Genomic DNA, 25,582 nt, shown 5'->3' on the forward strand with positions numbered 1-25,582 from the left:
GCACATGGTGGCTGTCGCTGAGGCCTAGTCTGGCCATACATGACAGTGTATACTATCCTGCACATATGACAAAGCAAATTACAGTGTAGACCGCTTATAACGTAAGTCGCCGGAGTCGCGAATATCCGCACTATAAGCGGTACCGCACTATAACCAAAGCAACAATTTTCAAGGCCCGCACATATGCAAAACATGTGCACCGAGCCGCCACGCGTATGCGACAGTCGACGAATGCGGCTAGAACGTTTGCATTCAATTTACAGTCGAATCTTGTTAATCCGAACCAAATCACGCGGCGGCGCCTCCGACCGTCATTGCTCCGGCACCGTCATAGAGTAAAAGCTTAGGGGAGACCCCTCAATGTCGCGCGCGAACAAACCAAAAAAAAATTCACCCTCTCTCAAATGGCAAGGTCGCCGATTCTGCGTTGCGCCGGAACAAGCGTGGCTGAGACGTGCCGACGTCTCAGCCGCGCTACCGTAGCCACGCGTAGAAAATGGCAGTGAACCCTTCTTTCTCCTTTATGCTTCCTTAACTTTCTAGTCATGCGTTGACCTTGCACGCTGCGGCTACGGCGCAGAGGGAAGCAGCGGCGCTGTCCCAGGCCGGCCAACAAAACTACCCACGCCGGCAAACGCCCGCTTCTCGATAACGGCAGAAAACGAAACTTCAGGGAGTTGGCGCCGGGCCGGCTGTAGCAGCTGTGCCTGCACGGCGGCGGGCGCGCACGGTGACAGTCGAAAGTGAGGGAGCTACGAGGGAGGGTGAGGGGAGCCACCGAAGCGGCAGAGTTGCCGAGGTGAAATCCGCTTCCCTGCCGCCCTCCTTCCTCTCATTCCACGGTCTCTGCGTGCGCCCTTCGCCTTCGCCATGCCGTGCCGGCGCCGCCCGCTCGCTGAAGTTTCATTTACTGCCGTTATCGTGAAGCGAGCGTTGGTCGTTTCGTGGCCCTCGCTCGCTATGCGCGCCGTGATATTTCATGACTCGCACTCAAGATTCTGGTTACAGCCTCACTGGCTGTTCGTTCGCACCACGTGCCCTTCTTCTCCACTTCGTCTTTCTTCCTCGAGCACTCCTTGGGGCGCCCGTTTGAGGGGAGCGTTCGCCGTCTCCGCTGACTTCCGTACTGCCAGGCAGCCGCACTGTAATCGGTATTTCGTTTCCCGCAACTGCACTACGTGTATACATGGAGTGCTATGGGAAAATTAACGGGAGTCTGAAAAGACCGCACTATATCCGGTCCTGCACTATAAGCGGTTACGTTATAAGTGGTCTATACTGTACATGCTTTTTGCCCAGCTTACTAAACGAAACTTTGGCTAGCTTAAGACGAAAACAAACACTGAGATGCCACACTTTCCAGTCACTTTGTTTAGGTGGTGAGCTCAAGTGACATGCAAGAGCTGTGTGAGCATCCTTTCTGCTGCTCTCCAAAACAACAAATTCAGCTGTCTCCGTTAAAGTTGATGAATGTCTCCTTTGATCATTGCTGCCAGTGCTATTGCTGCTATGTACTATGTACTTTAGCTTGTGCTACAGTAAACTAGATGATGGTCAATGCTTGTGCTGCATATTTCATATGCATGCATGTCTCTAGGTACGAGGGTCATGCTGGAAGTAATGATCAATAACTTTTTGTACGCAAGTTACAAAGCGTGCAAGAATGCGTGTTTGGTGGCATGTGGTGCCATCTTTTTTGCAAATATGGACGGACATTTGACATCGACAGGATACATAATTTAGCCACCAGTACGCCAAACAAAATGACAGCACACGATGCCTTGTTTTGTCAATGTGCACTGATAGAATGCGTGGTGAGAGAGCAAATTTCAGCCGCAGAAATTCATAAGAGGCTTCAGCTTGGGTATGGTGATGCGCGAATAAGCTAATACGTTGTGTGGAGGTCAGGCGTTTCAAAGATGACCAGACGAGCATTGAAGATCAGCCTCGAAGTGGTCACCCTCTGACAGCCATGACTGATGTCAACAACGCGGACGTTGATGCACTCACCAAAGAATAGAGATATAACAATAGACGATATGGCGAAAATGCTTGAAATAGGGTACAGTGCAGTTCAGGCAGTGACTAATACCCCTGTCACACGGGCACCCGCAAACTCCTTTGAACTCCGTCGTCTTTATCTCGAAGGAGATGCGCTCGCTGTCACACGGTCTCCCTTTCGCCAAGGGAGTTTAATGGACCTTTTCGCGAAGGGAGTTCGGAAATGACCATTACGGCTGGACGGAGTACTCTCGTTCCCAGATAGCTACAGCTGCGAAGAAAACCACGTTAATAAAATCGTCGGAACTGGCTCACTTACAAATTTTAGCATTGTTATTTGTTTTGCCTTTGGTTATACACCACGTAATTGGAGCTTTAAATTTGTTTTTAAGGACATGAGCGCCTGTACTCTCCACACCATGCATCGCCATCCCGCATGGGAAAGTGTCGTTCCGCCATTTTGTTTGTTTATCCGCGCGCGAGACGCACGTGTCCATTTTCGTCTGTTTATCCGCGCACGAGCCGCACGTGTCGTACAGAGAAACTGCGCTATGAACGATCCCGGCGCCTCGTCTGCTTCGCTCACACCGGCATCGGAGCGTCACAGCGGCAGCAACCCTTCGCAGCCACGGTCAACGTGGGCGGAGGCGGAGACCTGGGTCTTGATCCGGCTGTGGGAGGACCACCTCCCGCAACTCCGAGGGGAGAAACATAACGCCAAAATGTATGACGCCATTGTCACAGCTCTTGTGCAGAGCGGCATCAAGAGAACTCGCCGGCAGGTGCAGACCAAGATCGACAACCTGACCCAGAGATACAGGTAAGCAACGTGCACTAAGCAGAGAACGAGAAAAGGGAGGCGCAGGAAAGCCCTAGTTTGGCGGTATTCGGAGATATGCAATAATAATTGAACATCGCAATACGAGCGCGCGGAGCCCTTTTATTTTATTTGCGGGGACGCGCCGTGCGGCGTTTTTCATAGCTCGGGCGGGCGTGTTGGTTACTAAACATGCACAGCGCGAAATGAACAGGGACAAGACCGACACGCACACGGCGCCAAACTCGGGGCTTCTGCACAGCGCACCTCTACAGTTTCGTCTTGTGCTCCCAAATAATGCGATATCAGATACATAAAATAGCTTGAGAATGCTTTGGATTTATGCATAATTCTTCTGAGTTCCATTTTCTATGAGCAGAATCAACAAATATGGCACGTCAGCATGCTTAATAATCGCAGCTAGTTTCTGTGGCTTTGCTTTTATTTGCCTTTAAACTTTACCAAAATGAAACGGTAAATTTTAAAACTTCTTTCGCACACTAAACTATCCTTTCGTTACATATGTGCACATGTTTTTCGTCCTTTCAAATAACTTTCTTCGTCTTTTTTTTTGGTTTACACCATGGTGGCAAAGTATATCCCAACATTAATGTTGTCGCTTCACTTATGCAAACTCAATGCAGTTTAGGTACCCAACTCTTGAGTCGCCATTTCTAAAAAACTAAAGATAATGAATCGTAAACAAGCATATCAAATGAGCATGTAATGTTGCATGTACGGTCATGTCCACATGTCATGGCATACAGGGTGTTTCATTTTAGCTGCACCAAATTTTTAAAAATAGCCTGTGGCAGATAGCACAATTATAATCCTTGATCTAAATTACTCGATGAGGCGGCCATTACTTCCTTGAGAAATCAAAACGCATAATTGAGTAATTAGCATAATTACGCTAGTTAACTTTTTAATTAATGATTTTACGGCACATATTTCAATCTACGAATTATAGCCGCTGAGTTCGCAAGGCGTATCCGCTTGGAACGAATTCTCAGGACTGAACCAGTTTCGAGATATTAATTTTTAACGTGTCCGACGAAATGTATGGGCGTTCCAGTTAACTTTTTGAGGAAAACGCTGTTTTATGCATTGAAACACAAAGTTAACTAGAACGCCCATGCATTTCGTCGAACACTTTGAAAATTATTATCTCGAAACTGGTTAGGTCCTGAGAATTCGTTCCAAGTAGATACGCCTTGCGAACTCAGCGGCTATAATTCGTAGATTGAAAGATGTGCCGTAAAATCATAAATGAAAAAGTTAATTAGCGTAATTATGCTAATTACTCAATTAGGCGTTTTGATTTCTCATGGAAGTAATGGCCGCCTCATCGCGTAGTTTAGATCAAGGATTACAATTGTGCTATCTGCCACAGGCTATTTTTTAAGATTTGGTGCAGCTAAAAGGAAACACCCTGTATAACAAGCATTTGTAAACTAGTTTAGCTTCTACTACTTGTCTAGCATTTCAGTTTTCTTAATTGTTTATCGTCGCTTTCTGTGTTTCCAGAAAAGAGTCGCGGGAAAGGACGACAGGGTCCTCGCCGTCTCCCTGGCCATTCTTTTCTGAAGTACACAGGATCTTAGGTGCCCTGCCGGCGAATGATCGCTCCCTCATTCAGGAGAGCCCTTGCTCTCCAGATGAAACTGTAGAAATGGTAAGTGGTAATATACGTGATACGTTAACCTGTTTATAGAAAATAAGCCCCAAAATCTAGATTTGCCACGTTTTTATGAGCACCTGAATGACTTCCCCCGAAAAAAGTTTCCTAAAGAATTAGGAAAACTGGAATACCCCACCTAATACACGAAATACTTTGCTTGTCATATTCACAAGGTTGTCTTGTGTGGCAGGTGACCATTGTGGCTTTGCACTCGTGTGTAAGGAAATACAACTGAAAACAGCGAATTGATGTGTAGGTGCATGGCATAAACAACAAATATCTTTATTCATTCCAGATAATTTCCAGCATGGAACGCTCCAATGGAAATACGTCTGGAGAGGAGGAGGTGGCAGACGCAAGCGATAGCCAAGGGCCTGCATCGACCACACAACAGCGCCGCCCACAAAAGTGGAAGAGGCAGAGTTCCACTGAGAACTTCAGGAATAACTTGCTCGAACAGCAAAATAAGCTGATTGCTACGTTGCAAGAGGCAACTAAAGTTGACCAAGCTCTGCGGGAGCGGCAAGTAAATGCGCAAGAAAAGTTGGTGGACCTGCTGTCCCAGTATTTTAATAAATAATTCCACTTTTCGACTTCTTGGCTTTGCTAGTGGTCCATATGTTGGTGCAAGTGCATGGCAACTGCAGCTCGAATGTTTCTTCCAGTTGCGACGAGTGCATCCGTAGTGTGTGTTGGCTGCTGAAATATTGTGTCGTACAGCTGCGCCTCACCGATCCACTGCTGCGATACAGCATCACCAAAGTGTTCGCAAATATTATTCAGTACACAGCATGCCCTTATTATAAGCGGCACATTGCTGATGTCACATTCCATTCTCTTCATTATAAACCTGAAACGGGCTTTAAGCCGCCCAAATGCATTTTCTACTATTCTGCGAGATTTTGACAGCTGATAGTTAAAATGCTTTTGCTCTTCAGAGCTGCTTGTGCTTGCAAATGGCTTAATAAGGTTCGGCGTGAGGGGAAATGCCTGATCACAAAGTATCAGTGGGGGCACAGCAATGCCGCTTATCAGGGTGGTTGGGTGCCTGAATGTGGGCCCCGAAACGAGGCGAGACAGGCTTGATTGGTGGTAGACATGTGCATCGTGGCATCTTCCCGGTGATCCAACGTTTGTGTACCGGAACACGTAACAGTCCAGTGCGAGCAGTATCACGCTGTGCCTGTAAGAAAAAGCAAAATCACTGTTACATGACAAAGAAACTGGATAGTTTTATGCTGTAAGCACACATGGCAAAAGAATGCATTTTAAGTAATGAAGCAACAGCATCAGATAGCAAGTAATATATTTTTAGGAGTATGCTGAACAAAGTACAGTTATCAAGAACATGTGGGATATATGCAATGTAGCCTGGATAAAGCAAAACATTTTAGGAGCTGTTGCATCATACCATGTCATAGCTGTTTCATTTCTGTGAGGACACTGTTGGGTAAAAATGCATAGTAAGCACTGAATAGTATGACATTCCTGGCACTTCACTTTTTTTTTTTTGTATGTGGGTGTTTTGAAATTTACCTTGGTGCCACAATAGCTTGCAATACAACGCATACACAAGGCAATGATGCACTCAAGTAATTACTCAACCTGTATCATATTTGCACGTTCATTATCTTGATGATGAATGTAGTGTTTTGTGGCGCAAGGGCCAAGTATGGCCAAAGAGCGCCAGTTCATTATCCTGACCATCAAGGTGAATCTTAGTTGTACTGGCTAGTTGCTAAGTAAGGTGCAGTCCACAGTTAAATGCCGCTAGCGCTCATGCCCTTTTAGAATGCATCACAAAGGTCCAATTGTCACTGTCAAGCAAAGAACTGATCACTGTAACCAAACATAAACCAGAATCTCGTTGTCATTGACGCAACCGATCACGATAGTCAAACAAAAACCAGTGTACAAGGACGGGTCATGATAGCAAAGTTTGGAATGCTGTACGCTCCACAATACCTAATTAATAGCACTTGTAAACAGTAATGTACCTTTGCATGATGATTGCAGGCTGCGTAAAGTTGTTCTGTCTTTTTTTTTTACGCGAATGATATTTAGTGTAGTTTCATTGCCTTTAAGCCATCCAGGATGCCTGGTTACAACAATGTATTTAGCTTACATTTGAAAGCACTAGTGTCATAACCTGCATCTTAACTCATTACTGCAACGTCACATTGCCATGTAGTAGGCATGTGTCAGAAAAAAAGCTGCCTAGCTTGGAAGAATTATTTTTCTTTCGGCAAGATTCACAAAACTACATTTCTGTGCCTTAATGTCGTATCTTATCCCGCTTCAATCAATCGCCTATTGCTGCCCTATTTGTAGTAACGCTCGCCCTTCATTTCATGCACTTACCAGCCTCTGTAGTTATAATAGTCGCTGGCGTGTTCCTTTGGCGGAGAAACCGGAAAATGGCATCCGTCCAGAGCACCGACACCTTGCGGGAATCCGGTGGAAGCATAGAATTCCCCGATGTGGTTCTCCATGTCATTTCCAGTTACCATCTTGACCCACTCATGTTCCAATGATGCCACCACGGTTTCGCAGAACTCGCGATAAATGATGTTGACCGTGGATCTGCCCATGTCAAATAAGTGGGCGACTGTCCTGTCCTCGGCAGATGAACAAAGCTTATAAAGGGCAACGGCGACCCTCTTCTCCACGGGAACGGCTTCGCGCATGTTCGTAGTCTGGCGTTCCATCGTGGGTCGGCAAACGTCAACTAAATATTTGAATGTGATTTGAGACACGCGAAATGATTGGCGGAAATTCTGGTCCCCAAGGTTTGGCAGCGTATTCTCAAACCACCGTCCATGACGAGGATAGGCCCAGATTTCCCTTGGAGCGCGGCTAGACGACGATGCCAGCGCAGTCAGCATGGCGTTGTTCGCAATAATTTGGCGCTTGATAGCGCGCACTTTCGCTGCCGAGGCTTCCATTTCCGCTTCAATGTCAGTTATTGTGGCCATGGCGAGCACGACCTTCTTTTTCACGTCTTCGTCACACATCTGCAAACAGTTGATCTCACCGCGAGCACAGCACAAGATCACAACTCGAACGGCGCACCGGTGAAACAACGTGACCAATGCGCCCATGCACGAATGCGAGAGCACAATGTGGCCAGCATCGCTTTCAACTTCGCTATGCTTGGAATGCAAAAGTCTTGCGGTAACATACCGTAAACTTTCTCGCTGCGATTATTAGAACACATACTGCGTAAAAAAAAAAAAACTTATACTTTACTTAAAGGCGACTATATACGTGAAAAGTTGCACGGGGAAGTAAGCACACCAGCGCCGTTTCTGTCCCATACGGCGCCCGTCGAAAGCTCGCACTGTGCCGTGTAGCACCATAAATCTCCATTAGGGAGTTTCATCTTCAACGGAGTTCGCGGGTGCCCGTGTGACAGCGGTATTAGGTTGCTGGAAAACAAATGTCAATTTATGTGCTGAAACACTGCATAAGTTCCGTCGCTAATTGCTCCATAAGCTACCTGCAAGAAAAGTGACCTTGCAGCCCTCACACTTCTTGCTTAACAGTGGAGAGAATCACACTATGAGAGTGCTTTCGCACCTGTTTCAAATTCGAGGCAACCCATGCAACAGTGCGTCTCTACAATGAAGTTCTACCAGAGGGGTATTTTCAAACTTGACGATCGTTGTGGAAAATGTATGCAGAGGAATGTGGGAAAATTAATAAAAGTTTGAAAAATAAAGTGATAAAGTTTCACTTTACGTAATGCAGCGTAATATTGTAAGAGCTGTTGCTCATTACTTTCAGTATGAACCTCGCATGTCCCTGAAGTCCATGTTCTTCATCTCCAATAGTTCTGTCTTGTCTGCCCAGGTTGTTTGCTAGTAACAGCACTAAATATAGCCAACACCAGCAAACATAGGTTTTCTGTTGCTAAGAAGTAACACATATGCCAACAATTGAGTATTCATCTATGAGTATCTGCCCATGACGTCTGTTATTACCAGATAGCTGCTGTGTCTCAGGGCCCTTTTAACCCTTGACCATTTTCTTGTCCATGCTGAGCCGTCCCCAAGGCGTATAGAATGAGTGTAGCTTGAGTGTTTTGGACAATCATGCACGTCCAAAAGATGGCAGCAGACCCTTGGTCATTTCTTTTTGTTGTAATTGGTGGAGCGCTTGTTTTTGTATGACAACCTGTGCTTTTAAATATGGTGTCTAGAGGAGGCGATATTTGTGCTGCTGGCCCACCTTCGAAAAAAAGAATTTGACATTGGGTGTTTCGCATTTTCGCCCCCATCGGAATGTTGCCATTGCGGCCAAGATTTGATCTCGCTACCTCGTGCTTAGCTGCGCAACACCATAGGCTTAGCTAAGCCACCACAGCGGGTGAGCGACAACTTTGAAGTGAGCAGAAGTGGGCAATAATTTTGCCAGTGCGTGTACAAAGATTGACAACATTCCCCCAAAGCCTCCTTGTTTTCTTTTTACAGCAATTGCCACTGCTTCCCTGCTAAACTGCTGAAATTCAGTGTTTTCTCAATGACGAGCTTGTTTCATTGATCACCGAAGGAGCAATGGATGCTGCTGAGAAGCTGGAAAGCAGCCACCCCAGCGGGCACTCCCACCTCAAAAAGTGGGTGCCTGTGGCAAAGGAATAGACATGTTCTTTGCACTGCTGATTCTGCAAGGAATTGTTTACAAGCCATGACAAGACCGGTGCTAATCAAGAAACAGGCTCTTTAGCCTGCACACCAATTTTTGGAGAGTTGATGATCGACAACAAGCAGATGAAACTATCAGCAGATGAAATCTCATCTGCTGATGAGGAAGCCCCACTTTGTGGATAACGCAAGAGCGTCACTAACCTCAGCGATCATGCTCAGCTGAAGCTATAAATGTATGGCCATTTTTTAGTTGTTTGCTGGAGAACTAATGCTCTGCACACAAACCAGAGAGAGATATTTTCACAGATGAGAGTCTCATGCTCGATAAAAGCAAGCACATTCTACTGAAGAGAGCAAAATTTGGCCTCAACTTTTTTTTATGCTCTGCTAGGTGTTGTCACGGCATATGTGGGATGTTCCCACTGGAAAAGGGACTGATCTGAGCACAACAGAAAGTCTTGATCGTCAATGAGCTTGTCATAAACCCGCTCGCGCCCTCGCTGGTCAAGGGTCCGATTAAAGACAATTTTTATACTTCCCTGGAGCTCGGTGATCTTGTTCAACATTGCACAGATGCCTGCAGCACTGTGAGAATAAATACAAAGGACATGCCGCGGAAACTTCAAATGCAAAAGCCGAAGAAAGGCGATGAGTAGGCCTACCAGCATGGCAAATGTGTTGCCCTCCAGTGGCGAGACAAGAAGGTGGTGACTGTCATGAGTGCAGTGCAAACATGTGAGACATTTGAGAAATGGTGAGAAGTCATTAAGCCAAGCATTGTTGCTGACTACAACTGTACAATCGCTGGTGTAGACACAACAGAGCAGACGCTGGCCAACTACCTGGTTCCAAGAAAATGTAAGAAAATATGTTTCAAGAAGTTTCTTGGTCACTTGCTTGACAAAGCAACTTTCAACTCCTTTGTGTCATACCAAAAAGATGGAGGGAAGATGACCCTGCTTTGCTCTTACTGAAGCAATCATAAACAATTGTAGACCTTGGACAAAAATGAAGCATGGCGGGCAGTCAGGTATGTGCGCTTGATCCCGTGGGTCTCAAGGTGTAGCACTTTCCAGTTTGCATTTCCCCAAGCCAAAACAAAGCAGCACCAACCAGAAAGTGGTTCATTTGCGGAAGCAAGTGCGACGACAAGGGCTTAGAAAGGATGTAAGAAAATGCAGCAAAGCACTCTGTGTCAACCCATCTGTTTTCAGCCACTACTACATCACACTGCCAAGGCTTCTTAAGGGATACAATGCATTGTTAGCAGCCATGTCTATGTGTAAGTGACAAGTCAGTGTGTATATTTACCTTATGTTTTTTGTTTGTCAATTACCAGCAGGGAGCTGGTTACTTCATACCGTGGTCCCAAATAAACTTCAGTTGGCAACTTTCACACTTTACAATTATTTTTCAGCCTATAATACTTCTATTTTGTCCCAAAAATATGCGTAATCAATCAGCAATAACAAACTAAGTAGATTGGGTAAGAAATTTCTTAATTCAACAGAACAGCTAAGGTGGTTAAGGCACTTGTGAACGTGCAGTACTGATTTAAACGCCGCCACTAACATGCATGCACTATGTCTAGTGTAGATGCCTCAGAAGAGCACTCGTTGCATGCCTGACAAACCCAATATGTCTGCAAGTTGGGACTAAGAACATGCAACAGCAGTGTGCCCCAACTGCTGCCAGAACTCACCAGTGGCTGTGTCACTCTGTTTGCAAGTGGTGTGGGAGAGAGCAACAAAGTTAGTATGCAATGCTACACACACACACGACGGCGATAGCACGTTACAATGCACCCCAGAACATGACGACAATGGCAGCAAACAAAAATCCTGTGGACACAATGGTTTGCTTACAGCTGAGGAGTGGACACCACATAATGCTGGCAGTTACGAATGGATGCCAGGCTGAGTCACACACATTGTTTTCTCATCGCTCTTTCAACACAGCTTGGCGTTCGTTCTCTGTTTGTCATAATAATGTTGTCAGTTTGGGTCATGAGAATTTGAATTTCACTCTTGCAAGCAGATTTTCGTTTGCAAACATATTTCTGAGTTACTCATGCATGTAGTATGTGCAGGGGGGAAGCATGACAATGCTGAGTGGTCAAGGCATCTCATTTCCAGTGCAAGTTCAAATGCTGCTGGTACCAACAAACTTGTTCATTTCAACCTTCTCCATTTTCCTCCTCTCGGGAAAATGTCCCAATTACTGTTCTCTCTGTCAAAGAGGCATCGCCTCAAAAATTTTATTCTGGTGCTTTTAGTTGCAGACGACAGAGACGGGAACAGAAGGATACTTGCCTGGATTTTTGGCCGGGTGTGAACTTAATACCTTCCTAGTAAAGAATAATTCCATCCGCGCACAGGCTGTGTTAAGAATGTATGATTTGAAAGCATTCCCCAGTTCGCTGTGGAATGGTTGAGCTGACAGCAGCTGTGTGCTCATAGAGCCAGTGTGAAAACGTTGCATGACGGGAAAGCAAAAATAGCGCTCGACTTAACTGGAACACCAGAATCAAAGCAATGCATGTGCTAAAGTTTGCGGGCACATTAAAGGGCACGAAAACTGAAAATTTTACGAAAATGCTGAAAATGAATCCTCAGTGTGTGATTACACCGAAAAGAAGTAGTCACTTAGCTCATTTTTGAGCCGATGGCTCTATTTTTGGCGTTTTTGTGAGCGCGCGCCTCGCCGCCCGACCCGCGGGAGTTGGAAGGCGTGACGTCACGACACCCTCGTCGGATAGCCAGCCGGCCGGCTGCGGTCATTCGAAGCGCGCCGCTGCCGCCATCGCAAGCATGGATACGAGTTCTGGCGCCTCTACCAGCGATGAGTACACGTCTGAAGACGAGGACCATTCCAACTTGGCAAGAAATATTACCGCTTATGGTTACGAGCCTTCCGCGTCAAGCGATGAAGAAGAGCAGGCGGTCGTGGAAGTGCCGGTCAGGCTTTCGCGAACCGTAGCGCCTAGATTTCGTGCAAGAATTATTTGTCATTTCCTCTGTAAACTTGCTTTTATCAATAGAGCACACAGGCGAGGCAGCTGCGGGGTACTTCAGCACTGCGTGGATGACTGAATAGTAGTTTATGCCATCGGCGTGAGCAACTGCTGTGAGGTATCAGTGCCTCCGAGACTCTCACGCCCACTTCACCAGCCGACCGACAGATGGCAACACCTGTCTGGAGTTTTTCCTGCTTTTAAAAGCCTGTGGAGAAGCAGAGCTGTGTGTGTGTCTGATCTCGTGAGTCGCGCTCGCGCTCGCTAGCCTTGTATTGTTTTACTATGCTTTACCAGCATTTTTAAAGACATTATTGCCTTCGTGCCCAGCCTCGGGCATCTCGCCCCAGCCTCGCTCTCACACTGCTCAAGAAGACTGCAAGTGAACGAAAACAGTAGCGACATCTTTTCGCCTCCTCTTTTCCAATGCGCCACTGATCATTTCTGCCTTGCGTTTTTGTGAGAAGACCGATGACACAGCGTCATGCATTGCCTTTTAAGTGGCATGTCGAGGCTTTTCAGGCAGCCGGGCTGGTCACATAATCATCGTCGACGAAGTGGTCCGTGCAAATGAAGTCATTTTTTAGAGGTCTCCAGGCTAGGCGTGATGGCTGACAGGCAGGTATCTAAAGTTTACGCACCTTCTCGTTTCTGGGAAACGTGTGCGACGGTTCGTCACCACCGATGATGCTGTTATAACAGCAATGTCTGGGCATTTCCTTCCGCCGCGACGAACGCGTCAATACCGAGCGACGACCACGGGAAGGCGCATGTGAGACGCACCACCTGCGTGGAGCGCTGACGGGGATAATGTTTCAGACGGATCACGTGCGAAGATTGCCGAAAGGAGTTTAACAAACGCTGCAAGGGACCGACACCCCCGGAAACACAGCAACAACTCCCAAGTAACCACGGATATCCGTGGGACGTCCGCCACAAGTCCGAATGTCCAGCCATCAGGATATCCAGCACGGACATCCATAGGACGTACAAGGAATGTCCATATCCAGAGGACATCCCGTTCGGATGTCTCTGGACATCCGAGTCCAGTGGCTGTACATAAATGTGCATGCCTAGGACATACATTAGTTAGGACATGGATGGATCGATGCCCTAATATGAAAAATTATGGTTGGAAATTGTATAGGTTTGTAATTAATATTTGCATGTTTCTGCACTCTATCGGATGCTTGGAGTTCTTTTTGCAAGGCAAAATGAGTAACTGACCTATCCTTGCAAATTAAGATGACAATTATGAAAATTTAATATTTGGACAAACCCACTCTGGCATAAAAATTGCGCAATTTGTCTCCGTACAGCAATTGGCATTATTATATTACATGCCTAGATCATGAGTACAGTAACATTTAAAATTATGTTTATGGAAAACTTGCAGAACATTGAATCGCCCACTAGAAATCACTAATTATGGAACATGGAGCGAGTGTACTAAAACTATCCATCATTGCGGAAAGGCCGATTATGAGCCCCGCCCTCCAACTTGTAACTGGGACAAATTCTCGAATTTATTTTGCCAGGACCATGATCTAATAATTTTGATCACCTGGGGGTTCCTTAGCATGCACCTGTATCGAAGTACACGAGCGTTTTTGCATTTCTCCCTTATCGAAATGCAGCCGCCACGACCTGAATCGAACTCGCGATCTTAATCTCAGCAGCCTAACAGATCTCAAAGGCTATGTTTTCGCTGGCTGCATGAATGATTACAGAAGCAAAAAATAAAACAGGCGCCATGTAGTAGTTGCCAATCTCTAAGGCTATACTTTTACTACGCTTTCGCTAATTGGATTTATTGAAAGCTGGAAACACGTCCAAAATGTTTAGTTTTACGACACCACTTATTCCTAAAATAAGTAATTGTTTCACTGTCTAATTTTATATATTAATAATAATGTTTCAACAAACTATATTGACGTTGATGTGTCAAAAACCCATGGCAAAGCACGCTGTGCGACGATTCAGTGTCGTGTGGCGATCCAATCCAATCCAATCCGAAGTAAAGCCATCGTCTCAATGGCGGCGAAGTGCCCATGCGACCGGTGCACTGTCGGTTCGTTTGCCATCTTCACTGCCTGCCGAAGTCGCCTGCTCAGCTATTGAGGTATGACGGCTACATCGATCTCTATTTTAGCCATTACAAAAACGGAATGTGTTTTGTTTGCAGGTGCCATCAAGCCCTAAAGTGAGTGAAAAGCCGTACACGCGAAAGAAAGCGCCACTGCACACAAACTTCGGATCTCGCACCGGCAGCCAGCAGTCAACAGCCCGAGTAGCAAGTCAACACATCTTCGTAAAGAAACAACTGTTTATTTCCTAGCAGCGCAAACGTGGTGTTCGCCGGTCGGTCCCGCGCAACTGAATGTGCAGGCTCCAGAAAGTGCGCGACGACGCGCGTTGGCCAGCGGGAAGTCGCTCCCTGCTTGGGAGCAATGTGACACGCGTGTGCCGGCCAGGGTCCCGCGCGACGAGCAGGAGGTAGGCGCACACTATGTACTGTGCTGCCGTTTTGTGGTTTTTGCCACCCGCATATTCTTGCTTGTAACTGTTCTTTTCTTTATTCTAAAGCTTGTGCCTGTAATGAATCGCCGTAGGGTTTGACAGTACAAATAAGTAAATGTGATAATCGAACGACACCTCATTTAATGGTGTTGTCTTTCCCATATTTGTTACTCTGTTTAACATGCCGAAAGGAGTTTCTATTGATTTTTTTATGTATTCGCGCTGTCCTAGCTTGTCATGATATCTGGATCTGTCAATTTTCTTTTTTATCGGCGAGTATATTTATTGTGATGAACATTATTCATGTGTGCATTTTGGACTTATGTTTAGGCTAGCAATAAAATATTTATTGTGTTTTGAAGCTTGTGTGGGCCTATTTTTTACGTTTAGTTACAGCAGAGCAGTGACAGTGAAATGCATTGAAGCACCCGACCAGTGCATTTATATATATATATATATATATATATATATATATATATATATATATATATATATATATATATGGGTGCTTGAATGTATCCACTATTCATGCTTCAAGGTGTGCGCACACAAATCTATATATACCTTGAAGGTCCTGTGAATGGATATCCACGTCGGACGTCCTATGGACGACCAAAGCGGTTACCTTTGGATTTCCCAGGGACGTCCCTCGGACGTACGCTGGACATTCACGGATATCCCACGGACGTCCGGAATATCCAAAATGGACGTCCGTCGGACGTTGCCCGGATGTCCGTGGTTACTTGGGCTGTGGCCGACCTTGGCCGCGCACACGCGTGCGGGTGGGTGTTATGATGTCAAATTTCAGCTTCTGCTGGCGGCCGCTTGGAGGCAAGGTGCAACAGAAAATCTCAAAAAAAAAAAAAGAGTTTCTCGTTCTTTTTTTCAAGGCAGCTTGTTGTATTCGTCATCTTCAACAGTTCAACTTTTGTTCCGATGCAAAAAACCACCCGCCTACTTTTGTGTCCGTATCCCCATAAAGCAGCATAGTGTCAGAGTGGAAAAACCCAACAAAATTCAATGAGCCTTAATGAGTGTTGTCATTAAGCCAAGTTGCCCAAAGTGTAAATGTTGTATGGTGTGCTATGAAAAGTGGGGCACACACCAGAAGGCAATTTGAACAATAGATATTGTTGGAATTATATTTTTTCAGACTTGCCAGTGTAGCGAATGATGTACAAATTTGATAAAAAATAAAAGTGCGGTCTTCAATTCATACAGTGCACGCAGCTGCTTGAAGGCATGTGCTTCGCAGTGTCCTGGAAAGCTATTTATCAAATCGATCGATTGTGGCTAATAGATAGCAAAACATTTTGTATATTTAAAAATATGTTTTACAATCTTGTTCTTGGCAATTTATATTTTTTATGACATAAATCCCGTTAATAAACGTGCTATGCCTGAAAAGCGGACTCAATCTAGTACAGTATAGACCACTTATAACGTAACCGCTTATAGTGCAGGACCGGATATAGTACGGTCTTTTCAGACTCCCGTTAATTTTCCCATAGCACTCAATGTATATGCACACCGCTTACAGTGCAGCCGCGCGAGATGAAATACTGGTTATAATGCGGCTTCCATGGGAAAATCTTGCCGACAAGAGCGGTAGCGAGCACACTTCTCAACGAGGTGCGCCCACCGATGGGAGAGGAGATCAACGAGGGTGATGCGGAGGAGGAGCATGAGACGTAGAGCATGTCAAGAGCGCGGGGGACGCGCGCCTTCACGGAGAGCGAACGCACAGCGGAGAGCAAATGCGACTTCCATCGCGCGAAAGGCCGTGGGGGTATGAGAGGGAGGGAGGGGGGCAACGCTTCGCTGCGTCACTAAATGCGTATCTTGCAACCGGGCGCAAGGGGAACTGGCGACGCAATCTCCCACACGAAAGGAGCAAAGCGGGAAGGCAGCACGGGAGGGAGGGAGCGACTTCTACTTTGCCAACAAATGTGTTCGCGCCTGTGCCGGCTGTCGGTGTTGTCGCACACACAGTATCTTGAGCCATCTCCACACGGCTCTTACCTTTGTATGCGCTGTGCTTGCGTCGCTCAGTTTCCCTTGAAGTGATAGAGCGATAGACTGCACGCACCTTCGCTCGCTGTGGCGGCCGCGTTTTCCCTCGCTCGCGTTTTAACAGTGGTTGTCTGCGGTCATCGAGTCTATTCATGTTTGCTTGTGTGCGTTGACACCACGCTTGTTAATTCAGTTAGTTAAGCGAACGTGTCAAGATTATGCAGCCGATAAAACTACTATCCCTACTCCAGATAGCTCTCTACCAATTTGGTATCGCAATTGATGCTTCGCCTTTCGGGCGAAACTGAGACATTTAAAAAAAAATTATTACTTTGTCTGCTTCATGCAAAGATTGTGAATACTTGGACATTAACCTTTCGACGTTCGTAAATTTAAATGGATGCAAAACTCCCAGTCGCATGCTTCGATTCACGAATACGCGCGGCTGCTTGGTCTACATGTTTTGCATACGTGCAGGGCTTGGAAAAATCGCTGTTTTTGGTTATAGTGCAGTACCGCTTATAGTGCAGATATTCACGACTCCGGCGACTTACGTTATAAGTGGTCTACACTGTACTTTGTTTTCATGTATGTATTGCACAAAATTTTGGGTGCAATAGTTGCTGCAGAGAAAAAAAAAAATCTAGTGTAACCTAGCTACAGAAAACGGCGATTTTTCTTATGGTAGCGAAAGACACTTGACCATTGCAAAGAATGGTTGCCAAATCACAATGCTTATTCATTCTGCAGGTTTCTTTTCTGCTGACCAGCCCGTCAATGCGTCCTGCGCCTCGTTTGAAGATTAAAGTCAATTGTGGCCATCACAGTTAATCATAGACTGAAGCCAACCAATACCAGGAAAGAATTACATGTATGACATCGTCCATGAAAGGGGTGATGATTTCTTGCAGTGCATGTTTGTGAAGACATCCATTATGTGAGCAGCAGAACCTGATACAAAAGCTCGACAGCATAGCTGAGTGTCTTCAGCTACGCAGGTCAAAAAAAAAAAAAAAAAACTTCAGGTCACCAATGTGCAGCTCGACGAGATGTGACTGCTTACCGGCAAAGTTGTGTCCAAAGCCGGATACCTGTGGGCCAAGCAGCGCAGCTTCTCCCGCAGACTGGCACGTGTCACATTGTTGCGGAACAGGCTCTCGTCTGCAATCACAATGGACAAAGAGGTGAAAAGAAGGTAGTGCAACATCATCAAAAGTTCTTCATAAATATGTTTTAAAAGCAGAATAAACTGGCACTGAGTAAAGGAAAGGAAGTGGCTGGTGCATAAAATGAAACAGTGGGGACGTGGTGCAAAAAATTGCAACTTAAACAATGAACATTTTCTTTGCAGCTGTGGGTTTCTTAACTACCGCTCAGACCGCTTATAACGTAACCCCATATAGTGCAGGACCTGATATAATGCGGTCTTTTATGACTCCCGTTTATCTTTCCATAGAACTCAATGTATATGCATACCGCAGCCCTGCGAGACGAAATACTGGTTATAATGCGGCTGCCAGAAAATCTCGCTGACAAGGGAGACAGCAAGCGTGTTTCTCAACGAGGTGCACCGGCCGAGGGGAGAGCAATAAGGGTGATGCGAAGGAGGAGACGCAGAGCAATCCAGCCCACAAGGAATGGAGAAAAAAAAAAGGATAACGCCATGCTGGTTGTGGATGTGCCTAATGTGACGGAGAAGCCTCCGGCTGCTTGTCAGTGGTGCCTGGTCTGCAACCAAATGCATGCGCTCTTTGGCTCTTCAGTTTGTGTGTGGAAAGTAAACAGAGGCGTCGGCTGATATTTTTGGACACGGACGGGGTCTCAAAAATGTTTAAATTATCAGGTAGGCCAGAAAAATGAATTTTGCCAAAGAAATCAATCTGCTTTTTTTTTTCTTTCTTGTTTTTTTACAGCTAGAGCACCCCAGAAAAATTGGTTGAGGCTGCAGATCCGTTTTGCGTTTGCCCATCATGGTGAATGAAAGAGGGTTAAGGTGAATGACTCTTCTACCTGTTACTCTCGCACCCCATGTTCTTGCCCTTGACAAGAAAGTAAAGGCGTGTAATTGAATAGAACTTCCCAAGATCGTTTGTGAGCTCTTTCTTCTGCCATTCACAGCTGATCAAATTCGGAGAAGTCATCTGCAGAAAGGATGCAAAGTCGGCGATACTGTTTCTTCGTAACTCCTTTAAACTGAAGCACAGCGTGAAGGCATCTTTGAGCAATGCTACCAGTTTTGTTTTAGTGCTTCAGAAGTGAGCAACAGCCCTGACCAGGCGCGGATCCAGGGGGCATGTCCGGATGTCCTGACTCCCCCCTCAGATTTCTGCATCGCCCCCTCGCTGACAGGGGGACGGCCCTGTCGCAAAAAAATTTAAAAATATAGATATGGCAACCAGCATTCTTCAAAAGTATTTTTCGCGAGTACCAGTGGTATCAGCCATGTAGAAGTAAAGCTAGCTCGCTCACAAGCTTAGTTGTATTCCGTAGGAGTGTGGTGTCGCGAAGTTGGCGTAGTTATTTTTTCTCATGAACACCTTGGACCTCCTGGCGCCTGCCGTGCCTTACTCGTCCCGTCGGTGGCGTAGAATGAACGAGGGGACGTCCCTTTTGCCAAACACGCCGAGGTCCGCTCGAGCGCCTTCGCGCCTGGTTAACTTTTCCACCTGGGTTGTCAACGGTTGCCTCATTGGCTGTCATCGGTTCCGCGACCAACCTGCTTAATGAAAGAGATCTTTTGCTGAAGTGTTCATATATAAATAATAACAACTAACAGCTAAACTAAGAACTACGCATAGGCAACTTTTTTTAACTGTAGCACTCATTGGGATCACAGTTACACGTTGACAATATCCAGTACGAGCACAGTACCGTTCGTACGCTACAAGTTTTTCATTGTAACTTCGCAGTTTTATTGTCGTACATTAAGCATAGGAGGCTCAAGCCCACCGGATCCGTTTATCTGAGTGGGCGTTCTCGCGGAGCGGGGCGAAGCCTCGAGCCGAGGCTGCGAAGTGGGGGAGCGTGACGTCAGCGGCCAACGCCAGCGCGCGGGCCTAGGATGGCGTCGCGTGGTTAGAGAAACGGGAGCAGATGCGCGCCTTGTGTAAAAGGATGACGTCGCATGGGAAACAAAACATGAAGATGCTGGCACGCGCTCTCACCTACTATGCCACATCGTTATTCTTGTAGGTAGCGTCGTGAGTCTTCATACGCGGTGATTCGCATATCGTAAACAACCAGCGTAGTGGCTGCTGCGTTGGAGCAGACCGTTACGCCCGTATTCAAGAACGTTCCTCTAGTCAACACACCACCACGACTCAAGAGAGAAGATGTCACCGCCCTCCCTCCACAGAAGTGGTCACTGCGCTTCATGATCATTCACGGGAATTCATGAGAATTGTCGCGTCTTTATCTCTATTATTCTGCACAGTACGACAATTGAAATTTGGAGTCTGATATCTCGGAGCACGGACACGCTAGAATAATTCTTCCGACTGATACTGTGTAGAAACTCGACTGTCTCTAAGTTTTCAATACAAACATACCCACTTACTGCAGTTAACAAAAAATAATTGTTCAATTTTAGTTAATTGGGCTGCTCACAGCGATAATTATCATCTCACTTTGTGCCCCCCTAGCCACATAACTTATTTGCACAGGTGGTCTTCGCGTGCCTCCCAGTGCCTAACTTTAAGAAAACCATAAAGCTTAGTTTTGAACACCCTGTATTATCAGCCGCAGCCGCCAAGCACATGGCTGTATTGGGTAACGTCCTTTTCCTATAAGCTCGGAGAAACCGATACCTGGCTTCGCTACAGGTCTTCTTCCTCTTTCTGGGGTTTTATGTGCCAAAACTAGTTCTGATTATGAGGCACGCCGTAGTGGAAGGCTCCGGATTAATTTTGACCACCTGGGGTTCTTTAACCTGCACTACAACGCAAGAACACGGCGTTTTTGCATTTCGCCTCCATTGAAATGCGGCCGCCGCGGCCGGTATTTGATCCCGCGATCTCGTGCTCAACGCCTGAGCTGACTGAGCCACCACGGAGGGCTACAGGTGTTGCTTTAGCTGTATAAAACGCGGGTTTATCGTGAGGAAAAACGGAAAATTTTGGTAAATTAGAAAGGCTATTCATCATTATCATCATCACTGACAGAAGCTGACCCCCCCCTCAGAAAAAACCTGGATCCGTCCCTGGCCCTGACCTACTCATTTTGTTGAATTCAGTAATGTCCCTGAGCAATCGGAGCACTTGGTTCTTTGCAGGAACTTCCTTGTTACACAGCCTGCTATATAGAATATATAAGCCTAGAGTCACTTTCCTTTTATCTGTAGCAGCGCAGCGGTGCTCGATGTCGCAGGCGCTGAGCACCTCATGTGCGGCTTGCAAATTTCCAACATCAAGGACCTAATCGACGTACGCTTCTCGGTGTACCACTTGCTCATTAACGTCGCTGATACTGAGCAAGCTACTGAGCAGCCCGGGGCGAACATTTCCACTGTCAGCCAGCGGAACATTTCCGCTGTCTTTCTCACAAATTTAGAGCCCGACTTGCAGTTCAAAGCGAAGCAGTAAGTCTCCTTGGTCGTCTTCTTCGGTGGAACAATGCCATTTTTCTGACCTGGAACATTCCACATCGCTTAGGAACTTGCAAACAGCACGAGAGACTCGGAGCTCTTCACCTTTGAAACTGACACGAACAGACGACATACAACTATTCCAATAAGGGTTTTATTTTTTTGCTCGCCGCTTGCCACCTGTAGCAGACAACGCGCGCTGCGGAACCATTTTACTGACTGCAGCGCCAATTTTGTGTCATGATGCGGAGAAGCGGTGAACTACGCTCCAGACACGCTGGTCGGTACACCTACCCATCTAGCCGCCATACACATAGTACCGTATTTACTTGCATAATGATCGCACCCCTGAATTTTATCGTCAAAATTTGATTTTTTAGAATTTCCAGCGTAATGATTGCACCCAAAACTTGCCGCAGCCAAGTCTAGCTGATGATGATCGTGCTTACCATCTGTCGAATGCTGCGCAAACGACTCAAGACTTGCCAAGCGGACTGCACGCACCAGACAGATTCTTAAGCAGATGCCCCATTTCATTCCCCTCATCACTTTGTGCACCTCAAGAAAATATAATCTACAGCCAAAATTGCCTTTATTATTTTTTGCCTTTATAATGGTTGTGGTCAACAACAAAAAAAGAAAAAAAAAGAAAAAAAAGAGGCGCCTCTCAATTCCTCTCGTCTGCACTCGAGGGCATACAACAAATCGTGAGCAGCAACGACAATAGTCACGTTTACGTTGATACGGTAGAAGTGTACCCTATTCATACACCGGCGCTTGTAATACAGCCATGATATTCGCCAACCCTTAGCGGGAACGTGCCGTATTATGATTGTAGTTAAGACAAATGCCGCAGTTTTTTCAGCATTCCCGCCATGAGTTTTTATAGTGGCAGCTGAGTGCGTCCATCTGTTTCTGTCCCCTCAAGGTGGACACGGCTACGTTATTGCCACAGACTTGCCGATATTAACGATATTATTCATTATTGATATGAAAAACACACTTCAATGCACGCAATGTACTCACGAGAAAAAAAAAAGAAAAATATTGTTCCACTTGGTTCGGCTTGCTCCATCAGCCGCCATTTTTGTTTTGATGTCCCGCACTGCTACAGCGTCAGCAGCCTGTTGGTTGATCTCTTGTCATTCCGCAGCAAACGCTTTTCGATGCGTTCGCATGGACACCGCGCAACCGCGTCTCGGCCGCGTTATCGGTTTATCGCTATTTTGCAAGGCGGTGGTGTGCTTTGTGTTTGTGTGCCGTTCCACCATGGGGCAGTATGCAAGTTTTATGGCCGCCTTAAAGCTCAACGCTATTGACTACGCGATGGAACATGGCAACCGTGCTGCCGGCAGGCATTTCGGCGTAGATGAAATCCGAATACGGTTTTGGAAGAAACAGCGAGAGAAGCTGATGACTGATCAAAGGACTCGCCGGGCTTTCCACGGACCCAAAATAGGCAAGTTCCCTCACGTTGAGGAGGCTGTCCTCGAATACGTGAAGGACTTGCGCGAGGATGCTTGTGCCGTATCAGTGGAAATGGTACAGACACAGGCGCGCACAATAGCTAGGAAGCTGGGAATCGCCACAAAGGACTTCCGCGCCAGCTCCGTTTGGACAACCCGCTTCATGCGACGAAATGGACTGTCGCTGAGGCGGCGAACGTCGTTGTGCCAGCAGCTCCCATCCACCTCAGAAGACAAGGTGATAGATTTTCATCACTTCGTAACAAGGATCTGCGAAAAGAATGACTTCTTCCTGTCGCAAATAGGGAACGCTGACCAAACTCCGTTGACCTTTGACATGCCCCGAAACACAACAGTGAACGAGAAGGGTGCTCGGAGTGTCCTCGTCAAAACTTCTGGTGCACAGAAGCAGCGATGCACCGTAATGCTCGCAGTGACGGCAGATGGGCGGAAGCTGCCACCACATGTAATATTGAAAAGGGAAACTTTCCCCGTGGCATCCACGTCCGTGCTCAAGTAAAGGGGTGGATGACAGCAGAACTGATGGTTAATTGAATTAAGACTGTTTGAGGACGAAGACCAGGAGTGCTTCTGCTTCCCTCGCTTCTTCTGCTGGACAGTTTCTGAGGCCATCTTTGGATAGTGTTCATGCTGAAGTTAAGGAGCTACGCACGGACATTGCAGTGATCCCTGGGGGTCTGACGTCGTTGCTACAGCCTCTCGACGTGTCCGTGAACAAACCATTCAAGGACAATGTCCGAAAACTGCGCAGAATGGATGGCGGCGGGCGAACACGATTTGACGAAGAGCGGCAAAATCCGAAGGCCGTCTGTGGAGTTGTTTTGCTCCTGGATCGTAGAAGCTTGGAGCGGTATCTCTGACGAGGTAGTGGTCAAGAGCTTCAAGAAGACCGGCATATCTAACGCGCTGGACGGGACAGGAGATGACTTTCTGTGGGACTGCGAAGATGCCCCCAGCGATGACACTGCCGGTTCCGACAATGAATCTTGCACCGACAACAGTGAAGACTCAGACTCGGACTAAAGGGATAATGTAAAATAAAAGGGCAATGTGCAATTCATGTAGTGCCTATGTAATGTGTGCGTTTATTACAAAGGTAAGCCTTACTCAACTTTTATTTTTGGTTATGTTCATGATAGCTATCATACGAATTCTGACCCACAACTTGTTGGCGTTTTCGGTGCTCAAAATTTTTTTAGGAAAATTTAACCCGTGTAATGATCGCACCCATAAACTTGCGTTATATTTTCTGATAAAGAAGTGCGATCATTATGCAAGTAAATACGGTATATTCCCTCTAACAATGCAGCCATATTGGTTACAATACCTAGACTTGGTTTGGACCCAGCTTTCTGTCACTGAAGTAGTTTCAGTGGAAACTGCACCAGGCTCACATTTTTGCTGCATCATCTGAGTGGCATTCAAACAGGCCTCACCTTCCTGACGGAGGCACTCGAAGACCAGGCGGCCCATCAGGCTCCCAAAGGAGCCATACTGCAATGCCCTGCAATCAACACATTTCGTTTTCTCTTACCACCTCAAAGACCACATCAAGTGAGAACACTTGCGAAAGAAAGTGTTTTCAATTATTCACCTCAATTTATTTGTACCAGTGAATTCTCAGCCTAAACTCCTCGAAAATTTCTACAACATAGATAAAAAGCCCACGTGTGCAAACAGCAACATCTTGTAGTTTGAATGCAGGCATAGAAATCAGTTATAAATAAATAATCATTCTGCTCAGGTCATCATACCGAATGCTTTTCTCATTCTAAAAGATAAGAAATAAATAAATAAAGAACAAATGATGACAGAAAATTCTAAAGGGTAGAAGAGAGGCCTAATACATTTTATACCACTCAGACAGGTAACATGCAAGCGAGCAAGAAGTACTAAGAGTGGGCACCACTTCTACCATCATGGCAGGTGCGCAACACTACACGAACACAGAGAGTGCTGCTCATCGTGCGATTATCTGACAATGAAAATGGCAGGTCAAGAATTATCTAGACTGGTGGAACAGTCATTTGACCTTTTGGCACACATCCTTGTGCAGACAAAATGCTGATTTGGCACAGCGAGAAGCATTTTTGGCGCAGTGGTGAGCTATACATCTATACAACAGCTGGTCTCAATTTTTAGCAGAAATAGCCAATAAATATAACAATTCTGAAATAAAAATTACCATACTGGTTTCTATAATAGGCAATTGAATGATTTTCCCTGTGTGCATATCGTGGTATAAAGCTGCTTCTACCATTTCGACTTGCAACAGGCATTGGCGCATTCATGGCACTTCAAGCGAGCAAGCAAAAAAAAAAAGAAGAAATGAAAAAGAAGACTGGAATAAGGTCATGTAAGGAAGACAATGCTACTAGACCGAAGTTACAGTTAAGACGGTTTTCTTTACAGTCAACGTGCAAAATCTCTCTCAGTGTATAAACTGTAACTTGGATCATGTGAAAGCTGTCCAAATTACAAACATAGAATCTGCTTTCTGATCGTGCAGGGTTGCAAGAAAAGTCCCCCCCTGGTATGAAAATTATGTGTAAGCGGTTCAATACATGTATTACGCGGCATTCACAATTAAAGTGGAACCACGCCAACAACTATTCTAAACAATGTACAACCGGACATTATCCAAGGCTTCCTTTTTTAAGGCAGCCTCCTTGACTGCTCCATACTCAACTGCAACACAAATGGCACAACAACCACACAGCGACAGTACATCAACCTATGCTGAAGCAAAATGCAACAAATTAGTGGAAACTGGCACAAACAGTGAATGGAGGAATGAAGACATCAGATGTACCTGTCTGCTG

At 46.1% G+C, this 25,582-nt stretch overlaps 2 protein-coding genes across 2 annotated transcripts in view; one reads left to right on the forward strand and one right to left on the reverse strand.

Moving 5' to 3' along the window:
- Nucleotides 1-25,582, forward strand: part of LOC125944183 (uncharacterized) — a 321,505-nt gene that overhangs the window by 120,371 nt on the left and 175,552 nt on the right. The gene's annotated exons all lie outside the window — the stretch shown is intronic.
- The window catches only part of LOC119445384 (membrane metallo-endopeptidase-like 1), a 127,937-nt gene that overhangs the window by 11,564 nt on the left and 90,791 nt on the right, over nt 1-25,582 (reverse strand). The window contains exons 9-10 of the mRNA XM_037709690.2: nt 24,197-24,264; nt 17,755-17,852 (exon numbers count right to left, since the gene is read on the reverse strand). Coding sequence (XP_037565618.1) covers nt 17,755-17,852; nt 24,197-24,264 — 166 coding nt within the window. The remainder of the gene's footprint in view (nt 1-17,754; nt 17,853-24,196; nt 24,265-25,582) is intronic.

The sequence above is a fragment of the Dermacentor silvarum genome, chromosome 3 (genome assembly GCF_013339745.2).
Source record: "Dermacentor silvarum isolate Dsil-2018 chromosome 3, BIME_Dsil_1.4, whole genome shotgun sequence".
Lineage (NCBI taxonomy): Eukaryota > Metazoa > Arthropoda > Arachnida > Ixodida > Ixodidae > Dermacentor > Dermacentor silvarum.